General features: G+C 48.6%; 1 protein-coding gene across 1 annotated transcript in view; it reads left to right on the top strand.

The window, feature by feature from the left end:
* The window catches only part of Exoc3l2 (exocyst complex component 3 like 2), a 33,446-nt gene extending 28,390 nt beyond the window's left edge, over window positions 1–5,056 (top strand). Inside the window, 2 exon segments of the mRNA XM_008852026.3 lie at window positions 410–531; window positions 4,411–5,056. Of these exon segments, the coding sequence (XP_008850248.2) occupies window positions 410–531; window positions 4,411–4,702 (414 nt within the window). The 3' untranslated portion in view covers window positions 4,703–5,056.
* Window positions 5,057–19,062: the final 14,006 nt, after the last annotated feature.

Here is a 19,062-nt window from a genome sequence, read left to right as displayed (position 1 = left end):
TTTTTTTTTTTTAAAAAAAATTTTTTTTAAATTTTTTTTTTTTTAAAAAAAAAAATTTTTTTTTTTTTTTTTTTTTTTTTTTTGAGACATGGTCTCACTATGCAGCTCTTGCTGTCTTGGAACTAGTTGACTGACCTAGAACTCACCTGCCTCTGCCTCTGGAGTGTCAGGATCAAAGTCATCTTGTAACCTAACCTTAGATTATCTTCAAAGCTATATCAATTATATAGAGGGTTTTCCTTGAAATACCTGAAGGTTCCAACTAACAGCCTGGAGAGTGAAGCCCGGAAGAGCCTAGACAGGGGCAAGCCTCAGCATGGGAGGGTTATTTGGGGGTGCAGTGTTTGCCGGTACAGTGCTTGAGCATGCCGCGGCTTTGTGTGATTTTCGGAAACACTTTTCCCCACAGGAGTCCCAGGCCTCCTGGCTGGACCCGGTGGTGCCGCATCTGGCCGAGGTCCTGCAGTTGGAAGACACTCCGAGCATCCAGGTGGAGGTCGGGGTGCTGGTGCGCGACTACCCAGACATCAGGTGAGTGGCCAGAGCGCCTGCCCAGGACGTGTGTGGATCTGGGCATCCGTCCCCGTGTTTCCTGCCCCGCGGGTGAGCGTGTCTGATGGCCGTTTCCTGCTGCTACCAGGGCATTCTTAATAGATTTCCCTCCTTCTGCCGCCACCAAGGCTCACAAACAAACAAGCGGTCACAGGAAGCCCAGGGCAAGGGGGGCGCGGGGCGGCCAGCAGCAGGAAGGGCTGGCCCTGCAGGGAGCCGCCTGGGACGCGGGGACAGCACAGCACGCGCGCGCGGGCGCACACGCAAGGGAGAGCTGCAGACACTGGCGCCATCCAGATCCTAGTGGGCCATCCCCCAGCCTCAATGTCCGCATCTGTGGTCTGGGGATAATATTCTCTTCATGGGTTTTTGTGGGACTTCATCTTCGTTGCTATTGAGGACAGGGTAAGAATGTTGCTTAGTTTTTCTGCCAGTCCTCACAGCAAGCACTTCAGGTGTCCTCTCCAAAAAGGGACAATTGGAGCTGGAGGGATGGCTCAGTGTTAGAGCCCCTGCCTAGAATCCCCCAGGGAGGGGCTGGGGGTGCGGCTCAGTGATAGAGCATTTGTCTAGCAGGCACAAAATCCTGGATCCCATACACAGCACAAAAAGGGATTTTTTAAAGTGAAATTAAAGTTATTTTTTAAAATATATGCAAAAAAATATTAAGCATGGTGGTGCATGCTAAAGGCACTTGCGAGGCAGAAACAGATGGATCTCTGAGTTTGAGACCAGTTTGGTCTACTTAGTGAGTTCCAGAGCATCTGTGAGAAAAAGTTAAATTAAATTAAAATTAAAATATAAATTTAATAACATCTGCAGAGTGCTGAATCTCTGATTTTGCAAGTATCAGCATTAGACATTGGAAACCTGGGAATCCAACCCAAACTAGCAAACTGACTTCAAAGCCAGGATCCAGCATGGCCACCATGAGTACCAAAGGGTAATTTGGTGACAGTAGCGATGAGAGACGTGGTACCTATGACACTGGGCTTGTGTGGCAGCCAGACCTATGCTACCAGTGAGACCTCAGTGGAGTGAGGTGGGAAATGGGAGCAGTTTAAGTCAAGCTCCTGGAACTTTCCAGGCTAGCCTCAAACTCACAGAGATCTGCCTACCTCTGACTCCTGAGTGCTGGGACTAAAGGGGTGAGCCACCATGCCCCACTATTTTTATTTTTTTATATTTTGTTTATTATTTTTGATTTCTGTGTATGAGTGTGTTGCCTGCATGTATGTCAGTGCATCCACACACACAATGCCTGTGGAGGCCAAAGAGGGCGTAAGATCCCCTGGAATTGGAGTTATGGACCCTTGTTAGCCACCATGTGGGTGCTGGGAATTGAACCTGAGTCCTCTCTAAGAGCAGCCAGTGCTCTTAACTGCTGAACCATCTCTCCATCCCAAGATCTGAGTTTCTGAAGTTGAACCTCAGACTGTGGATCAGAACTTGAATCTGATGCTAAGTTTGAGATTCATAGGCTGGGCTTGAAAGATCCAGGTACTTAGCTGTGTTTTAGTTTGAACTGGAAGGTTTTAGAGCTATATTGGGTTTTTGTTTTGTTTTGTTTTTGTTTTTGTCTTTTTGTGTGTGTGTGTCTTTTTGAGACAGGGTCTCTCTGTAGCCCCAGCTGTCCTGGAACTTACTATGTAGACCAGGCTGGCCTCAAATTTACAGAGATCCACCTGCCTCTGCCTCCCAAGTGCTGGAATTAAAGGCATACGCCACCATGCCCAGCTTAGTTTTTGTCTTTTTGAGACATGGTCTCCCTATAGCCCCAGTTGGCTTAGAACTCTCTATGTAGACCAAACTGACCTCAATTTTACAGAGATCCACCTGCCTCTGCCTCCCAAGTGCTGGATTAAAGGTGTGTGCTACCACACCTGGCTAGAGCTGTTCTGAAGTTTCTTTTCGGAGCTGCAGGATTCCATAGAAGATGAAGGTATTGAGCTTTCTGAAGGTGGCAGTGAAGACCCCAGAGGTCTGCTTCATATGAGAGTTCTCAAGTCAAAGTGTGCTCAGGAGCTTGAGTTAAGATGTATTCTGTATTGCTAGGTGTAATGGCGCACACCTTTAATCCCAGTACTTAGGAGGCAGAGGCAGGCAGATCTTTGTGAGATCAAGGCCAGCCTGGTCTACATAGTGTTTCAGGCCAGCTGGGGCTACAGGAAGACCCTGTCTCAAAGCAAACAAACAACAACAAAGAGATGTAGAGTAGTTCTGGAGCCGGTTTGGTGGCACAAGCGTACCACGGTGTGTGTGTGCAGGTCAGAGGACAGCTTGAGAGGGATGGTCAGCTCTCTCCGTCCACCTTGTGGGTTCTGGCGATCATACTTGGGTAGTGAGGCTCGATGGCAAGAGCCCTAACCCATCTCCCTGGCCCTAGTTTGTTATTTTACTTTTAAAATTATGTGTATTGTGTGCAGGAATTCAGTGTCCTCAGAGGCCAGAGGTGTCTGTCCCCCTGGAGCTGGAATTATAGGCAGTAATGAGGTGCCTGATGTGGGTGCTGGAAATGATCTTGGACCCTTTGGAAGAGCAGTATGTGTGTTGAACTGCTGAGCCATCTCCCTGGCTCTAGTTTCGGAGTTTTATTTTTGAGACAGGGCCTCACGTAGCCCTGGTTGGCCTGGAACTTACTGTGTAGACCAGGCTGGCCTCAGTCTCAGAGATCCTCCTGCCTCTGCCTCACCAGTGCTGGAATTAAAGGCGTGTGCCACTAGACTGGAGTTGGATTGATTGAGACAGCCCTGGCTGGCAAGGAACATATAGCAAACTCCTGTCCCAGCCTCCTGAGCACTGGGACTATATAAGTGATCTATGGCATCCATTTTTGAGGTTTATTTTTGGATTGTCGATCAAGAGTTGAGATGTGATTTTGAGGGAAGGTTTTAGTAGTTTGCATTCAGAGGCAGGGCTTGCAGAATATAGCCGATTTTGAGCACAGCTTTGGACCATGAATTTTAATCTTGGAATGGAATTCTGGGAATATGTTGGGAGCAATGTGAGTATTCCAAGGGATGAATGTTCTAGAATGATCTAAATGGAGATAAAGTGAGTTGACGTTTGGATGTCAATTCCCAAACTGCAGTGGTATGGATGTCCAGACCTGCCCTGGGGAAAGAGGGTTAGGACAGCAATGGAGGGGGAGCTGTCAGGTGTGATGCTTTTAGACTAGCTGTGAGCAGTGACCAGGAGGCCATTGGGAGGGAGGTGATGATGTCACTGGTGCAATGGGTCAGGGGATTCTGGTATCAAATGGAGGAGGTAGAAGTGCAGGTGTGTAAACTCAGGTACTCAGGAGGCTGACAGCAGTCAGAAATCCAGTACCAACCTGGGAAACTTAGTGAGAAATATCTGACAAAACAGAACTGAAAAGGAAGGTTGCAGCTCAGAGGTAGAGTCCCTGCCTAGAATTACCCAGTGAGGGACTGGGGGTGTGGCTCTTAAAAAAGACCGCTGAGCCGGGTGTGGTGGCGCATGCCTTTAGTCCCAGCAGTCAGAAGGCAGAGGCAGGCGGATCTCTGAGTTCAAGGCCAGCCTGGTCTATATAGTGAGTTCCAGGCTAGCTGGGACTTTAAGGAGACCCTGTCTCAAAAAGCCAAAAAAAACCAACTTCTGAGCAAAATTAAGGTCAATTAATGAGGATCTGAGACTTGGAGCAAAAAGACTGAAGACTCTACTACTAGGTTTGTAGATGAGGGTTCTGGTAGATTCTGCGTGGAAAACTGGAAATGGCTGCTGAAGACTCGGACAGGAGATAATGCAAAGAAATGGGACATTGGGGTTCCAGAGTTCTACTGGAACCCAGTACTACTCCCAGGACCCCCAAACACCTTTAATTCCCTCTCCCACTAGGCGGAAGCATGTGGCGGCCCTCCTTGACATCCGAGGCCTTCGAAATGCAGCTGCCCGTCAGGAGATCCTGGCAGTGGCCCGGGACCTGGAACTGTCGGACAGCGGCACCCTGTCACCCCCTCGGGACCATGCCTTCTTTGCTGACATCCCTGTTCCCCACTCATCTTTCTGCCTCGGCATCCCTCTCTTGCTGGGCCGCCTTCCTGTCTCCCGGCTGGCCAGGCCCAGTCTGGCCTGTCTGCCCCTGCGGCCTCGGCCTCCATCTCCAGCCAGGCCCCGAGCCCAGCGCTGAGGCTCTGGGTACCTTTCACATTGCTGCTGATACATCATGTTCCTTCCCTGTCCCCTGTGACCCCCTGCCCGGGACACAGAGCTCTGGGATGGAAGATTCCTTAGATGTCCCACCCAGCCCAGAGGGTCCCCTCCAGGAGTGAAACAGAGTCCAGAAACAGCCAAGAGCTCCCCAAGGCTGTGAAGCCCATTCCCAGCACCCTCCTCCCCCATAGCCTGGCCTGGTGTGGGTGGTGTTCTGGAAAGCTCTACAGAAATATCCCAGCCCCTTTCCCCTCACCTCAAGGTCTGGACCCAATCCAAAGTATTAAGGAACGGTCAATACTTACAATAAAGAGGTTTCTATTTAACACTAGGAAGGGCTGAGTCCCAAGTGCTGTGGGGGTGGTGGGGGGAGGAAGGACAGGGGCAGGGCCTAGGGCCAAGCTCTCTTTGCACACACCCAAGGCCACCAGGGCTGGGGTCCAACTCCTGGCTAGGACAGTAGACAGGGAGAGAGGCCACGGAACACCAGACGCTATCCAGCTGTCCTTGAGCTGTGTGGCTCTGAGGCAGGCACTTGACCACTCTGAGCCAGGCACTGTTTTGTTTGTCTCAAAGTGCATGTCATTTTCTGGCTCTTGGTGGTACCATCTTAGCACAGCCCTCCCCATCTATCCTTAGTGGGGAAACCTTGTCCAAAGAGGAAGGAGGTTGGGGGCTGGGCTGGCGGCATCCAGGGCGCCCTCCTGGGTTGATGCAGGAAAGTCTCAGGGTGGGAAAAGTTTCAGCTTCTCAACCCCCCAGCCCAGCCGGATCCTGGTCCCCACAGAGACCTTGAGGTCAGCTCTCTGCTGACCCCTGCCCCTCCGGCCTCAGTTGGACAGCTGGTGATGGATGCTTCCTGACCTGGGTTGTGTTTTATTTTATCTTTTCCCTGAGAAGTCGGAGAGAGGAGGCAGCCAGGGGTCAGTACAGGGACTGGGGTTGGAGGCTCACGCACAGTCTAGATACTGGCAACAACTTGGGGGACTCAGGCCTCTGGGAGCCTTCAAGCTATGTGACCCTGGAGGGGAAGTGGTCAGTCTCTGGGCTGTGGTTCCTGCCCCTCCCTGGGGAATTGTTTCACTTCTCTTGGTCCAGGCAGAGGTAAGGTATCCAGAGAGTTGTCCCCCCACCTTTGGCATGTCACCCTCCCGAAAGTGGCACTCCAGTGTCACTGATGTACAAGAAAGGGGAATTGAATCAACAGTCTGCCGGCACTTACGTAATTACACTTCTATTTAATCTCAGTTTGGTCCTGTTTTGTTCTCTTCTGACTTTGTTTTCTCTGAAAAACAGCTTTATCTTCAGACGTGGGGAACTGCGGGCACAGGCCAGCCCAGGCTACATCGCAAGACTCTTACCCCATCTAAAAATAGGGGGAGGGAAGAATCGGTGAGATGGCTCAGTGGGTAAAGGTGTATGCCACAAACATGACCTGGGTTTAATCCCCAGGACCCACATGGTGGAAGGAGAGAACTCACTTCTGTGAATTGTTCTCTGACAAGCGCAGACACACACACAGACAAAAAGTAATTTTGGGTTTTTCTGTTTTTTGTTTTGAGACACGGTCTTACTATGTAGCTCTAGTTAGTCTGGAACTCTATGTAGACCAGAGATCTGCTTGCCTCTGCTCCCTAAATGCTGGGATTAAAGGTGTGCACCACCATGCCCACCGCCAGTGCCTTTCAGATGAACTGTGGATTCAGAGACATCTCTCTCTGTTTAAGGCAGCTCCATCAGAGCTAATAGAAGATGCTGCAGGCCAAGGTTCGCTGGGGGGGAGAAGCCAGGGGCTTGGGCAGAGCCAGCACAGTCAGGCTTCTGGTCCACTTCACCAGTAATCTAGAACCAAACAGATGTGATGGTACACAAGCGGGGTGGCATTTTGCACAGGCAGATGATGGAGAGCAAGATACAGAGCTCTTCCTAAGGCAGGCAGGGTGGAAGTGTGAGGCTGGCCTGGGCTGCACAGTAGGCACCTATTTCCAGAGAGAGAATCACAAACATCAATGGAGCTGGGCTTGGTGGCACATACCTTTAATTGCAGCACTTCAGAGGCAAACCCAGTCGGAGCTCTGTGAGTTCCAGGCTAACCTGGCCTACATAGAGTTCCAAGGCAGCCAGGGTTGCATAGTAAGATCCTGTCTCAAAAAGAAAAAAAAACGGGCAAATTTGTTCAGTGGAGTTTGATGAGGCCTTAAAGGCAACACTGTGAGGCTGATTAAAGATTGGACCAGGCCATGGGCCAGTGAGATGACTCAGCAGATAAAGGCGCTTACCACCAACCCTGATGGCCTGAGTTTGATCACTGGAACCCACATGGTAGAAGGAGAGAACTGACTTCCACAAGTATGCAGTGGCATTTACATGTTCACGCATACGTATACACACAATAAATAAATACACCTAAAAAAAAAGATTAAATCCTGGCACACGCCTTTAATCCGAGCACTCGGCAGAGGCAGGTGGATCTCACAGAGGTGAGATAGAGGCCAGCCTGCTCTACATAGTGAGTTCCAGGCCAGCTGGGGGTATAGGAGACTCTGTCTCAAAAAGACATATATAATATTGTTTATTTTTATTTTATGTGTATGAATGTATTGCTGTGTTGTGTTATGCAGTGCCTACACAGGTCAGAAGAGGGCGTTGAATCCCCTGGAACTGCAGTTATGGATGGTTGTTAGCCATCATGTGCATGCTGGGAATTGAACCTGGGTCCTCTGCAAGAGCAGTCAGTACTCTTAACCGCTGGACCATCTCCCCAGTCCCCATCTTTGAATTTTTATTTTTTATCTTTTTTTTTGGTATGTAGCCAAGGTTATCCTTGAACTTGTGATTCTCCTACCTCAGCTGTGATTACAGGTATGTACCATCATGCCAGGCTCATCTTTTCTTTTTACTTTTATTTATGTGTGCGCACGCACGTGTGTGTGTGTGTGTGTGTGTGTGTGTGTGTGTGTGTGTGTAGGTCAGAGGACAACTTGTAGGACTCAGTTCTCTCCTTCTACCATGTGGGTCCTGGGATTGAACTCAGGTCATCAGGCTTGGCTGCAGGCACCTTTACTCACTGAGCCATCCTGTCAGCCCCCAGCTCCTATTTTCTTTTTCATTTAGTTTTATATAATTTCCATTTCCTCTTATGATTTCCATTTTTGGCCTCTGAGTTATTTACTTTCCAAATACTTGTGGCATTCTGAGATAACTTCATGGTGTTGATTTCCGTTATGGTCAGAGAAAACATTTTGTAATATTTCAGTCTTGTAAACAGCATTAAGCCATGACCTACCCTTTCGCTCAGCCTGACTACCCTGCATTTTAAATATTTTTATTACATATTTATTGATTTCATGTGTGTGTGGTGTGGAGGGCAGAAGACAACTTTCAGGAGTTGGTTCTCTCCTTCCACTGTGTGGTATCTGGGGATCCAACTGAAGTCTGGTTTTACTCACTGACCCATCTTGCTGGCCCAATTAAAAGAAATTTAAAAAAAAAATTTTTTTTGAGACAGGGTTTCCCTGTAGCCCCAGCTGTCCTGGAACTCACCATGTAGACCAGGCTGGCCTTGAACTCACAGAGATCTGCCTGCTTCTGCCTCTTGAGTGCTAGGATTAAAGGCATGCGCCACCACGCCCGGCCCTTTTTTTTTTTTTTTTTTTTTTTAAGCAAGGGTCTCCCGATAGCCCCAGTTGGCCTAGAGCTCATTATGTAGACCAGACTGGCCTCAGACTCACAGAGATCCACCTGCCTCTGCCTCCCAAGTGCTGGGATGAAAGGTGTCGACCACCATGCCTGGCTAAGCAGTCGATTTTGTATGAGAGAAATTTAAATAATGGGAAGTCGAGATTGTGTGTTTCCCCATATAGTTAGTTCTACTCTTGTGCTCCTCAGTCCTTGGTACAGGCCCACATTTCCACCTGGGATCTCCTCCTTCTGCCCCAAGGCTTTAGTGACATTTCTGAACCTTTGGAAAAACTATTTTTCTCTCCTGCTTAAAAAAAAAAAAATTTGGGCTGGAGAGATGGCTTGGCAGTTAAGAACACTGACTGTTCTTGCAGAAGACCTCAGTTCGAATCCCAGCACCCACATGGCCACTAACAACTGTCTGAAACTCCAGTTCTAGTGGCTCTGATGACCTCTTCTGTCCTCCACGGGCATTGCATGACACGGGTGCACTTACATACATGCAGGCAGTACATGCATACACATAAAATAAAAGTAATAAAAATTTTCAGTGGTGGACCATTGAGATGGCTCAGCTGCTAAAGACAGTGTGGCACATGAGCAGCTGTACTTATGTGAACACACATCATACACACAGATATACAGATTTCTTTTTAAAAAGAACCAAAGGGTAGGGGGCCTGGAGGACCTGGGTTCTGTTCCCAGTGCCTACATGGTGGCTAACAACCATCCATAATTCCAGTTCCAGGAGATCTGGCGCCCCCTTCTGGCCTACACAGGCATTGCATACATATGCTGCACTTACATATATGCAGGCAAAACACTCATGCACATAAAGATTTTAAAAAGTGCTGAGTGTGGTGGTGCAGGCCCTTAATCCCAACACTTGGGAGGAAGAGGCAGATGGATCTTTGTGAGCTCCAGCCTGGTCTACAGAGTGAGTTCCAGGTCAGCCAGGGCTACAAAAAGGGTGAGATGTAGGCACTTGCTGTGTAAGCCAGATGGCCTGAGTTCCATCTCTGGAAACCACATTAAGGTGAAAGGAGGGAACTGACTTTACACAGCTGTTCCCACCACATGTTCTTCCCCACCCCCACAGCAATAAAATAAACCAAAACACCACCTGAGTTGGAGCATGGGGTACAGAAGCCCTGGGAAGGCGTGGCCCAGCCAGTTTCTCCCTCCCTGCCCAGGGTGGGGAGTCAGCACCTAAGGAGTCTCTCCCCTTCCTTTTTTAAAATGTGTACAAGTGTACTGCCTGCATGTGTGTAAGTGCACCCATGTCATGTAATGCCTGCGGAAATCAGAAGACAGCATTGGATCACCAGAACTGGAGTTACAAATGGTTGTTAGCCACCATGTGGGTGCTGGAAATCTCCAGCCCCCAAATTAATTACTTATTTAATTTATTTATTTTCTATTTTACGTGTATTAGTGTTTTGTCTACATGTATGTATGTGCACCATGTGTGTACAATGCCTGTACAGGTCAGAAGAGGGAGTTGTATCCCATGGAAATGGAGTTACAGATGGTGGTTAGCTGCCATGTGGGTGCTGAGAACCAAACTCAAGTCCTCTGCAAGAACAGTCAGTGCTCTTAATTGCTGAGCCTTCTCTCCAGCAGTCTCCCCCCTTCTAAGGACCCAAAGAGCAGGCCAGGGGCCATCACTCTTGACTGTGAAGTTCCCAGGAAAACACCTGCATGGCACAGCATGCCACCCAGAGTCCTCAGGGGACAAGAGTGGATGACCTCTGTTTCCTCCACTCTCAGAATCCCACCTGCCGCCACCAGCTGGGGTCTCTTGGACCTCCTCCTTCTGACCTCTGCCAGACCCCACCTGAAGTTCCACCTCAGAGTCCCTGTGCTCCCTGGAGCTCAACCCCCAAATTCTACCGAGGAGCCCAGTCGTCATCCGGTACCCCTTGGCACCTAAGGCCACATCCATGATGCCCCGCCCTCTGCAAGAACACTAAATCCGCTAAAATCCTTTCTGACTAACGCTCCCTCTTGCCCCCCCCCCACTTTTTGAGACAGGGTCTAGCTGTCCTGAAATTCACTATGTAGACCAGGGTGGCCTTGATCTCACAGAGCTCTGCCTGACTCTGCCTCCCGAGTGCTGGAACTAAACTTATGCACCACCACACCCAACTTTGATCCCTCTTTTTTGAATGACTAGTCCTGTCCCTTTGGAGCCCTCTACCCTCAGCAGAGTCAAGGAGTACTGGGCTACAGAGAAACAAAAAACAAATAAACAAAAACAGCCAGGGGACCAGCAAGATGGCTTATCATATAAAGGAGCTTGCTGCCAAGCTGAGATTGATTCCTAGGACCCACATGATGGAAGAAAAGAACTCACTCCCACAAATTGTCCTCTGAGCCCCACCCCTCACATGGACATATCCTGAGGAGGCCTTTCCCCTGCCACAATAAATAAAAATTATTGAGAAGGCACAGGCCTATATTCCCAACAAACCAGAGGTGGAGAATCAAGAGATCAGCGAGTTCCAGGCCAGGCTGGAATACATAGCATCCTGCAGCCCGTCTCCCTTCCAAATTCAAATAATTTAGGTTATCTGCAAGCTCCAGGCAGCAGCCCTGGTTTTCCCCCTGTAAATCCTGAATAATTAGAACCAGGGACGATAAAGGTGAGAACTAGGCTCAGCAGGTTGTGTAATAAGGAAGGGCGACTCACTAAAGAGAATTCCCAGAAGTTGGTTTGTAGCTGTTCTAACCAGTTCCCAGCAGAAGGCAATAGAGCATCTAGTTCTAACAACACCGGGTTTTCCAACAGAGGGCAGTAGAGAGCCAGGGAGAGGCCGGCTCCCCACTACTAAGGTCTCTCACTTTGCTGAGGGTTTTACAGACTACCTGGCTTAATCTGGCCTCAGAATCCACAGACCTTGTCCACATTATTCACTGAAAGACGGCGGTGTGCTGGGTCACTTGGTCCTATGTCCCAACTGGGGACACTGTTCAGGTTCAACTGCTGTTCCTTTGTGTGTGTGCGTGTGTGTGTGCGTGTGTGTGTGCCCACGCACATGTGTATGCATGAGAGTGTGTGTGCCCATAAGTGTGCATGCCAAAGTCAGAGCAAGAGGGTGTCTTCCAGGGCTGGAGAGATGTCTCAGTGGTTAAGAGCACTAGCTGAGGCTGGGGGTGGTGGTGCACACCTTTAATCCCAGCACTTGGGAAGCAGAGGCAGGAGGATCTGTGAGTTCAAGGCCAGCCTGGTCTACATAGTAAGTTCCAGGCCAGTTAGGACTACAGGGAGACCCTGTCTCAAAAATACCAAAAAAAAAGAGCACTGGCTGCAGAGGATCTGGGTTTGTGGGTTTGGCTCCCAGCACCCACATGGCAGCGCACAATCATCTGTAACTCCAGTTCCAATTCCAGGGAATCTGATGCCCTCTTCTGGACTTTGTGGGCTTTGCATGCATGTGGTACACTTAAATACATGCAGGCAAAACACTCATACACATTAAATAAATGAAATAAACAAAAATAGAGTGTCATCCTCTGTCACTCTGTCTTGTTTTGAGACAGGGTCTCTCACTGAACCAGAAACTTGCCAACTTGCCATTTCTCCTAGGCTGGCTGGCCAGCAGCCTCACTAGTTCCACCTATCTCCTCTCTCTGATGCTGGGGTTACAGGCATTACATGAGTGCTGGGGATTCGAACTCAGTTCATCTCCTGAGCCCCCCAACCTCTGTTCTTTTCATTTGTTTGTTTGAAGTCAGGGCCTTCCTATAGCCCCAGCTAGCCTGGAACTTGCTATGTAGACCAGGCTGGCCTCAAACTCACAAAGGTCTGCTTGCCTCTGCCTCCTGAGTGCTGTGATTAAAGGCCTGCATCAGCACACCCAACTCCCAACCTCTGTTCTTGAGTTGCCCAAGACCAAGCACCCTAGCTCGTACTCCACCTTTAGGGCTCCTGTGCCCACCTGCTCGGGGCTTCCAGACTATGTCTGGTTCTCTCTCACCAGCCACAGGGAATTTGACCATTTATTTATTGTCAACTTGACAAATAGTGGCCTGACTGTGAGCCTCACAGTGTCATTGGCTCTGAGAATACATGTAAGCCAAAAAGACAAGAGAAAATCTGCCCACAGACCCCAGCCCAGAAGGCCAAAGTTCAGGCAGCAGCTGCTTCTATGAACTCATGGAGCCCAAGAGGACACAGGTATCCCAGAAAAGGCTTATATTTCAGTGATAAAGCTCTGTATGATGGCCCACACATGTGATGCCAGCTCTCAGGAGGCTGAGGCAGGAGGATCATGAATTTGAGGCCAGCCTGGGCTACTTGTTAAGATCCTGTCTCATAGGGGGAGAGATGGCTCAGCCATTTAGAGCTCAGTGTGGGGAATCAGCCTGAGATTCCAACACTCAAAACCGGAGTTCAGATCCCAGTAACCACATCAGGTAGCTCACAATGGCCTGTGACTCCAGGTAGGTCAAGGGGCATCTAATGTCTCTGGCCTACACTCACGAGCACATACCCCACACAGACACACATGAAGACGCAGGCAGACATCTGTGAGTTCAGTGTCAGTCTAGTCTACATAGCAAGTTCTAGACCAGTTAGGGATATGTGATGAGACCCATCTCAAAGAATAAAAAATGGGCTGGAAAGATGGCTCAGTGGTTAACAGTTTTGTCTGCTCTTACAGAGGACCAAGTTCCAGTTCCCAGCATCCACAGGGCATCTAACAACCATCTGTTACTCCAGTTCCAGGGAATCTGATGCCCTCTTCTGACCTCTACAGGCTTTGCATATATATGGTTCATTACATTCAGGCAAAATACCTATACACATAAAATAAAAATAAATAATTGTAAAAAATTTTTAATGTTGAAAAAAAAATAAGGGGTGGAGAGATGGCTCAGTGGTTAAGAACACTGCTGCTTTTACGGAGGACCTGGGTTTGACTCCCATAACTCCAGTTCCAGAGGATCTGACACCTCCTTCTGACCTCCGAGGGCACTGCATAACATGGTTGCACTTACACACTATGCATACAATACACTCATACACATACAATAAAAATGATAAATAAAATTTAAAAAAAGAAAAAAACAAAAAAATAGAAACCCCTAACCCCCAAAACAAAGAAAATAGATCTCCAGTACCCACATCAGAGCCAGGCATGGCAGGGCCTGTCTGTACCCCAGTGGTGTCAGGCAGATTCTGAGGGACCTCTGGCCAGTCAGTGTGACTGAGACAGTGAACCTCAGGTTTGGTGAGAGACCATGTCTCACGTGATGATGAGGATGATAATAATAACAATGTAGGGAGTGACTGAGGAAGATATTCCTAGAGCAACCTCTATCTTACACACACACACATGCACATGCATGCACACACAAATTATCTTTAATAAAAATCCCTAATTCTATGTCATAAAAAAATATAGTATGTCAAGTTAGTAAAATAGTTTGTGGGTAAAAAAGGCGTTTGCCGTGAAGTCTGACAATCTGAGGTCATAGAAGGAGAGAAACGACTCCCACAAGTTGTCCTCTGACCTCCAGACAGGCATGCCCACACACATACACACACAGAGAGTAAAAAAATGTAATTAAAAAAATATGGTGCTTGGCATGGTGGCACACGCTTTTAATCCCAGCACTCAGGAGGCTGAGGCAGGTGGATCTCTGTGAGCTAAAGGCTATCCTGGTCTCCATAGTGAGTTCCAGGCCAGCTGGGGCCACAGGGAGACCCTGCCTCAAAAATACAAAAAAAAAAAGTATGTCTATGTCAGCTTGTGGTCAGGGTTAAGGGAAAAATCAGGAAAAGAGATGTGGACTCCAGCTAGGTTTTTCTTTCCTTTCTGGGTACAGTAGTGCTAGGGACTGAACCCAATGTGTCTCTGATGCAATACCACTAGCAAGCTACAAATCCACTCTTCAAGTTCCATTTTCTATACAATGTGAACAGAAAATCCTCATAGATTTTCTTTGTTGTTTGTTTTTTGATAGGGTCTCCCTGGTCTCAGTCACTATGTGGAACCAGCTGGCCTTGATCTCAGAGATCCACCTGTCTCTGCCTCCCCAGTGCTGGGATTAAAGGCATGCGCCACCACACCTGGCTAGCCTGGTGTGATTTTTCAAAAAAACTGTGTTTGAGTGTTTTACCTGCATGTATGTAAGTGCACTGCCCACAGAGGCCAGAAGGGGGCATCAGATCTGCTGAAACTGGAGTTACTGATGGTTGTTAGCTACCATGTGGGTGCTGAAAACTGAACCTGGGTCCTCTGCAAGTGCTTAGTTGCAGAGCCATCTCTCCAGACAGAGAATCCTCGTAGAGAAGGTGAGGTTGAAGAAAGTCCTGATGTCAGAAAGGAAACCATGCAAGTGACTAACAGCAGGGGTTTCCAGGGAAAAGGTAAAGTCAGTAAAAGTGGGGATGGTGGCACATATCTCTGTTGTAGTCTCCCTGAAGGTCCAGCCTAAGGGAGACTCAGGGTCCCAGCCCAGAGGGGGTGAGTGGTGTGAGGTCAACACACAGACACCAGGAGTCGGGTGGAAGCAGTCACTAGGCGAGGTGCTGCAGGTTCGTTTATTACAGGAAGGACTTGGGCTTATATAGTTTATTTGTCTCCCTCATTGGTCCCTCTGCAGCTCCCAATAACGTAGCCATTTGTGATTGGCTCTTCTAGCGACCTCGGCTATTGCCAGGTGTTTTGGCAAAGATCAGGTTCCAAGACCTTAATCGGTCTGACTGCGCATGTGCTAGTGCCATTTTGTCACATCCCACATTTCCACCCTTTTTGTTTTTAAATGCAGAGCTTAACACAGTGAGAGCCCGGGTTCTATAGCCCAGACATTGTTGGCCTCACCTCTGGTGTCCCAACATTTGACTGTGCCTGTCTTAGGTTGTCCTGATTAGCAGGATCTTATCCGTCACTGACTAACCAGCCACAGAGGGGATAAATCAGGGAGCGTTAGCTAAAGGTGGTAGGGGTCAGACTATCGAATCTCGGATAGATGACAGCCAGACATGCAACATTTGTGGAGGAGGTCCAGGTCTTGCTCCATCATAGAAAATAGCCTGGAGAACTTGAAGGGTAGCTTTGTTAATTTGTTTTTGTGATTGGGTATACTTTAAGAGACATCTAGAAAGGAGTATAATTAATATCCCCACCATTCCTATGATTCCCCATGTAACTATTCCCACTAGGGCTGGATCTAGTCTTTAAGAGCACCTTGAGCACTGCTGTTTATGGCTCTTTGCATCACGTTGGAAGATTGTCCATTGTGGGAGAGCTTGGTGAAGGGATTCTCGCCACAGAAGTAGAAGGCAAGGGTAACCACTAAAAGGGCACAGACAGAGCAGATGAGGACCATGAGGCACTCTGACGTGATCTGCCCTGACATGAAAAGGTGTATCGGATCTAGTGACTTCTGAGGGTCGTGAAACCCTCGGCCGTATGCTCACACGGTGTCTCTGGGACAGGCAACAGGATCGTCTAAGGCCTGGGCTCTGAGTTTGGGGTGGATCAATCCTTATGTGAACTCACTGGGATGAGCCAAAGAGTGAAAGGGGCCAATGTGGGCTTCAGGACCACACAGTGGAGTGTGCCTTCCTGATCTAACAACAAATATGAGAAACAGGGTAGAGGGGTCAGAGGAGGGGGCCACTCGCTCACCCTCAAGCAGCTGAAGGTACAGACAAAACCCGGGGCCTACTCACTGAACTTGGGGGCGTCGCCAATGTCAAGGGTGCTGAGGGTCCCTGTTCAGGTGCCAGATGTTGCAATCTCCCTGCAGTTCTAGCCTAGGGGAGACTCAGGGTCCCTGCCGGGAGGGGGTGAGCGGCACGAAGTCAACACACAGGCACCGGGAGTCAGGGGGAAGCAGTCACTAGGCAGGTGCTGCAGACTCGTTTATTACAGGAAGGACTTGGGCTTATATAGTTTGTCATTGGTCCCTCTGCATTTCCTGATAATGTGGCCATTCGTGACTGGCTCTTATAGCAGCCTCAGCTGTTGCCAGGTGTTTTGGCAAAGATCAGGTTCCAAGAGCTTAATCAGTCTGACTGCGCATGTGCTAGCGCCATTTTGTTACATCCCACACATCTCCAAGCCCAACACCTGGGAGGCAGAGGCTGGTGGATTTCTGAGTTTGACTCCAGCCTGGTTTATGTAGCAAGTTCCAGGCTAGCCAGGGATACACAGAGTAATTCATTCTCATTCTCTCCTCTCTCTCTCTCTCGCTCTTGCTCTCTCTCGCTCTCACTCTCTCTGTTGGTGCAAAGTTCCTGTGGTCAGGAGCATTGTTTGTTGGGGAAGTAGGAAGGTGGCCACTGTGGCTTGGGTGGTGGCAGGTGGCAGAAGATGGGAGTACAGATGCCTCCTCAGGGAGGAGTATGGGAACCCTGAAGGTTACTGCAGAGACTGTCAGGTTAGGGGAAGTTCTGAGCAGAGGGGCAGTCACACCCTAGAGAGTACAGCTGGAGACGGAGATCAAAAGGAGGCTCTTGAGCATTCCAAGCCAGAGACTGGAGATTCAGGGTGAGGTGCTCAACAGCATACATGTGACAGCTCTGCTCAGATGTGGGGTGTGTTTTGAAGAAGAGCTGACAGAATTTCAGGGGGAATAAATGTAGGATACAAGTGGGGGCTTTTTATCTAAGTAAACTGAAATGTAGGTCTTGCTGTTTTTAGATTTCTCGGGGTTGTCTGTGGATCTGATTATGTTATCTAGGCATGCACTTGCTACCCCTTTCTGATCTGTGCTCTGATTACACCTTTTCCTTGTCTCATTGTACTAGTCAAGAACTTCAAATGATGTTAGTGTACAGTCTGAATGCATGGAAGTGCACCTGTATCATGCAATGCCCTCAGAGGCCAGAAGAGGGTGTCAGACCCCCTGGTACTGGAGTTATGAATGGTTGTTAGCTGCCATGTGGGTGCTGGGACCCAAACCCGGGCCCTCTGCAAAAACAGCCAGTGCTCTTAACCACTGAGTTGACTTGAATGTCTCCTAAGTGCAGTGTTAAAGGCTTGGTCCCCAGCCTGCAGTGCTAGGAATGGGGCCTACTGGACGGGAGTTAGGTTGCTGGGGATTTGCCTTTGCAGGAGGTGCTGGGACACTTGCCACCCTCTTCCTTTCTTCCTGCTGCCCAGAGGTGAACAGTTTCCTTCACTATGCATCTGACACCACAATAGTCTGCATTACAAGGTCAAAGGCAAAAGGGCCAAGCAGCAATGGACCAAAACCTCTCAAACCATGAGACAAAACAAAAGGTTTTTTTTTTTTTTTTTTTTGAGACAGGGTCTTACTATGTAGCCCTGGCTGGTCTGGAACTCACCATGTAGACCAGGCTGGCCTCAAACTCAGAGATATCCACCTGCCTCTGCCTCCTGAGTGCTGGGATTACAGTTGAGCGATCTCACCAGTTTAAACCTTTCCTCTTTATAAATTGATTATCTTTGGTGTTTTGTCAAAGAAATGCAAAGTTAGCTATGAATTATGTCCCCCTGTGTCCCAGGGCCTTTGTGTATGTTGTCACCTGGTCCCTGCAGCTCCTCCTCAGCCCATTTCCACATTAGATCACCTCAATTCCCCAAGAAAAGCCATATGAACACCTCCTCCCATGATCAGTCCACCTGGAGCCCATCACACACAAAGGCAAAAAATAACCCATTCTATAGATTTTATTAGTATCAGTCTCCTCTATTGGATCATGTGAAGGCAGGGACTGCTGTTGTACCCCCAGGGCAGATACCGCCCCCAAAGTGTGTTGAATTGGGCATAGATGCACAACCCTTTAATCCCAACACTCAGTAGGCAGAGGCAGGTGGATCTCTGTGAGAGTAATGCCAGCCTGGTAGTCTACACAGCAAGCTCCAGGTCAGCTGGGGCTATAGCTATCTCAAAATACCAAAAACCACCAAAGAAGTGTGATTTAATAAAAAAAAAGTAAGTGCATTAATCACAGCAAAGATGAAGGGCCCTGATTTTCTAACAGCTTCATCTTATCTCTTTTTTTTTTTTGGTCTTTTTGAGACAGGGTTTCCCTGTAGCCCCAGCTGGCCTGGAATTTACTGTGTAGACCAGGTGGGCCTTGAACTCACAGAGATTTGTCTGTATCTGCTCCCTGAGTTCTGGAATTAAAGTGTGCACCACCATGCCTGGCTCACCTTAAGATTTATTTATTTTAGATTTTTAAGCAAGATTTTTATGTGTGTGTTTGCCAGTATGTATGTACATGCACCACATATGTGCCTGGTGCCTGAAATTGTCCAATCTCCTGGAACTGGAGTTACAGAGGATTGCTAGCACCATGTGGGTGCTGGGAACCAAACCCAGGTCCTCTGCAAGAACAGCCAGTGCTCTTAACCACTGAGCCAACTATTCAGCTCCCCCTTTTAAAAATTTTGTGTTATGTGTATGTCTGTCTGTGCACATGAGTGCAGGTGCCCTCAGAGTCCAGAAGAGGGAGTCAGATCCTCTGAAGCCAGAGTTACAGGCAACCTGTGTGTTAGGTATGGGTCGTGCAAAAGAGCAGCAAGTGCTCCTAACCATTTAGTCATCTCTTCCAGACCCCAGCTTTAACGTGAACAGGCTAAGCATAAACATCTTGGGGCCCTTCTTGGAGAAATTACTACCCTACCAACTTCAGCTCAGGTGGGGAGACAGCGGAAGGGACCACATGGA

Source organism: Nannospalax galili, unplaced genomic scaffold (genome assembly GCF_000622305.1).
Source record: "Nannospalax galili isolate Female #2095 unplaced genomic scaffold, S.galili_v1.0 scaffold385, whole genome shotgun sequence".
Taxonomy (NCBI): Eukaryota; Metazoa; Chordata; class Mammalia; order Rodentia; family Spalacidae; genus Nannospalax; species Nannospalax galili.
Note: the sequence above shows the minus strand (reverse complement) of the source record. Positions and strands in the feature narration are given on the sequence as shown.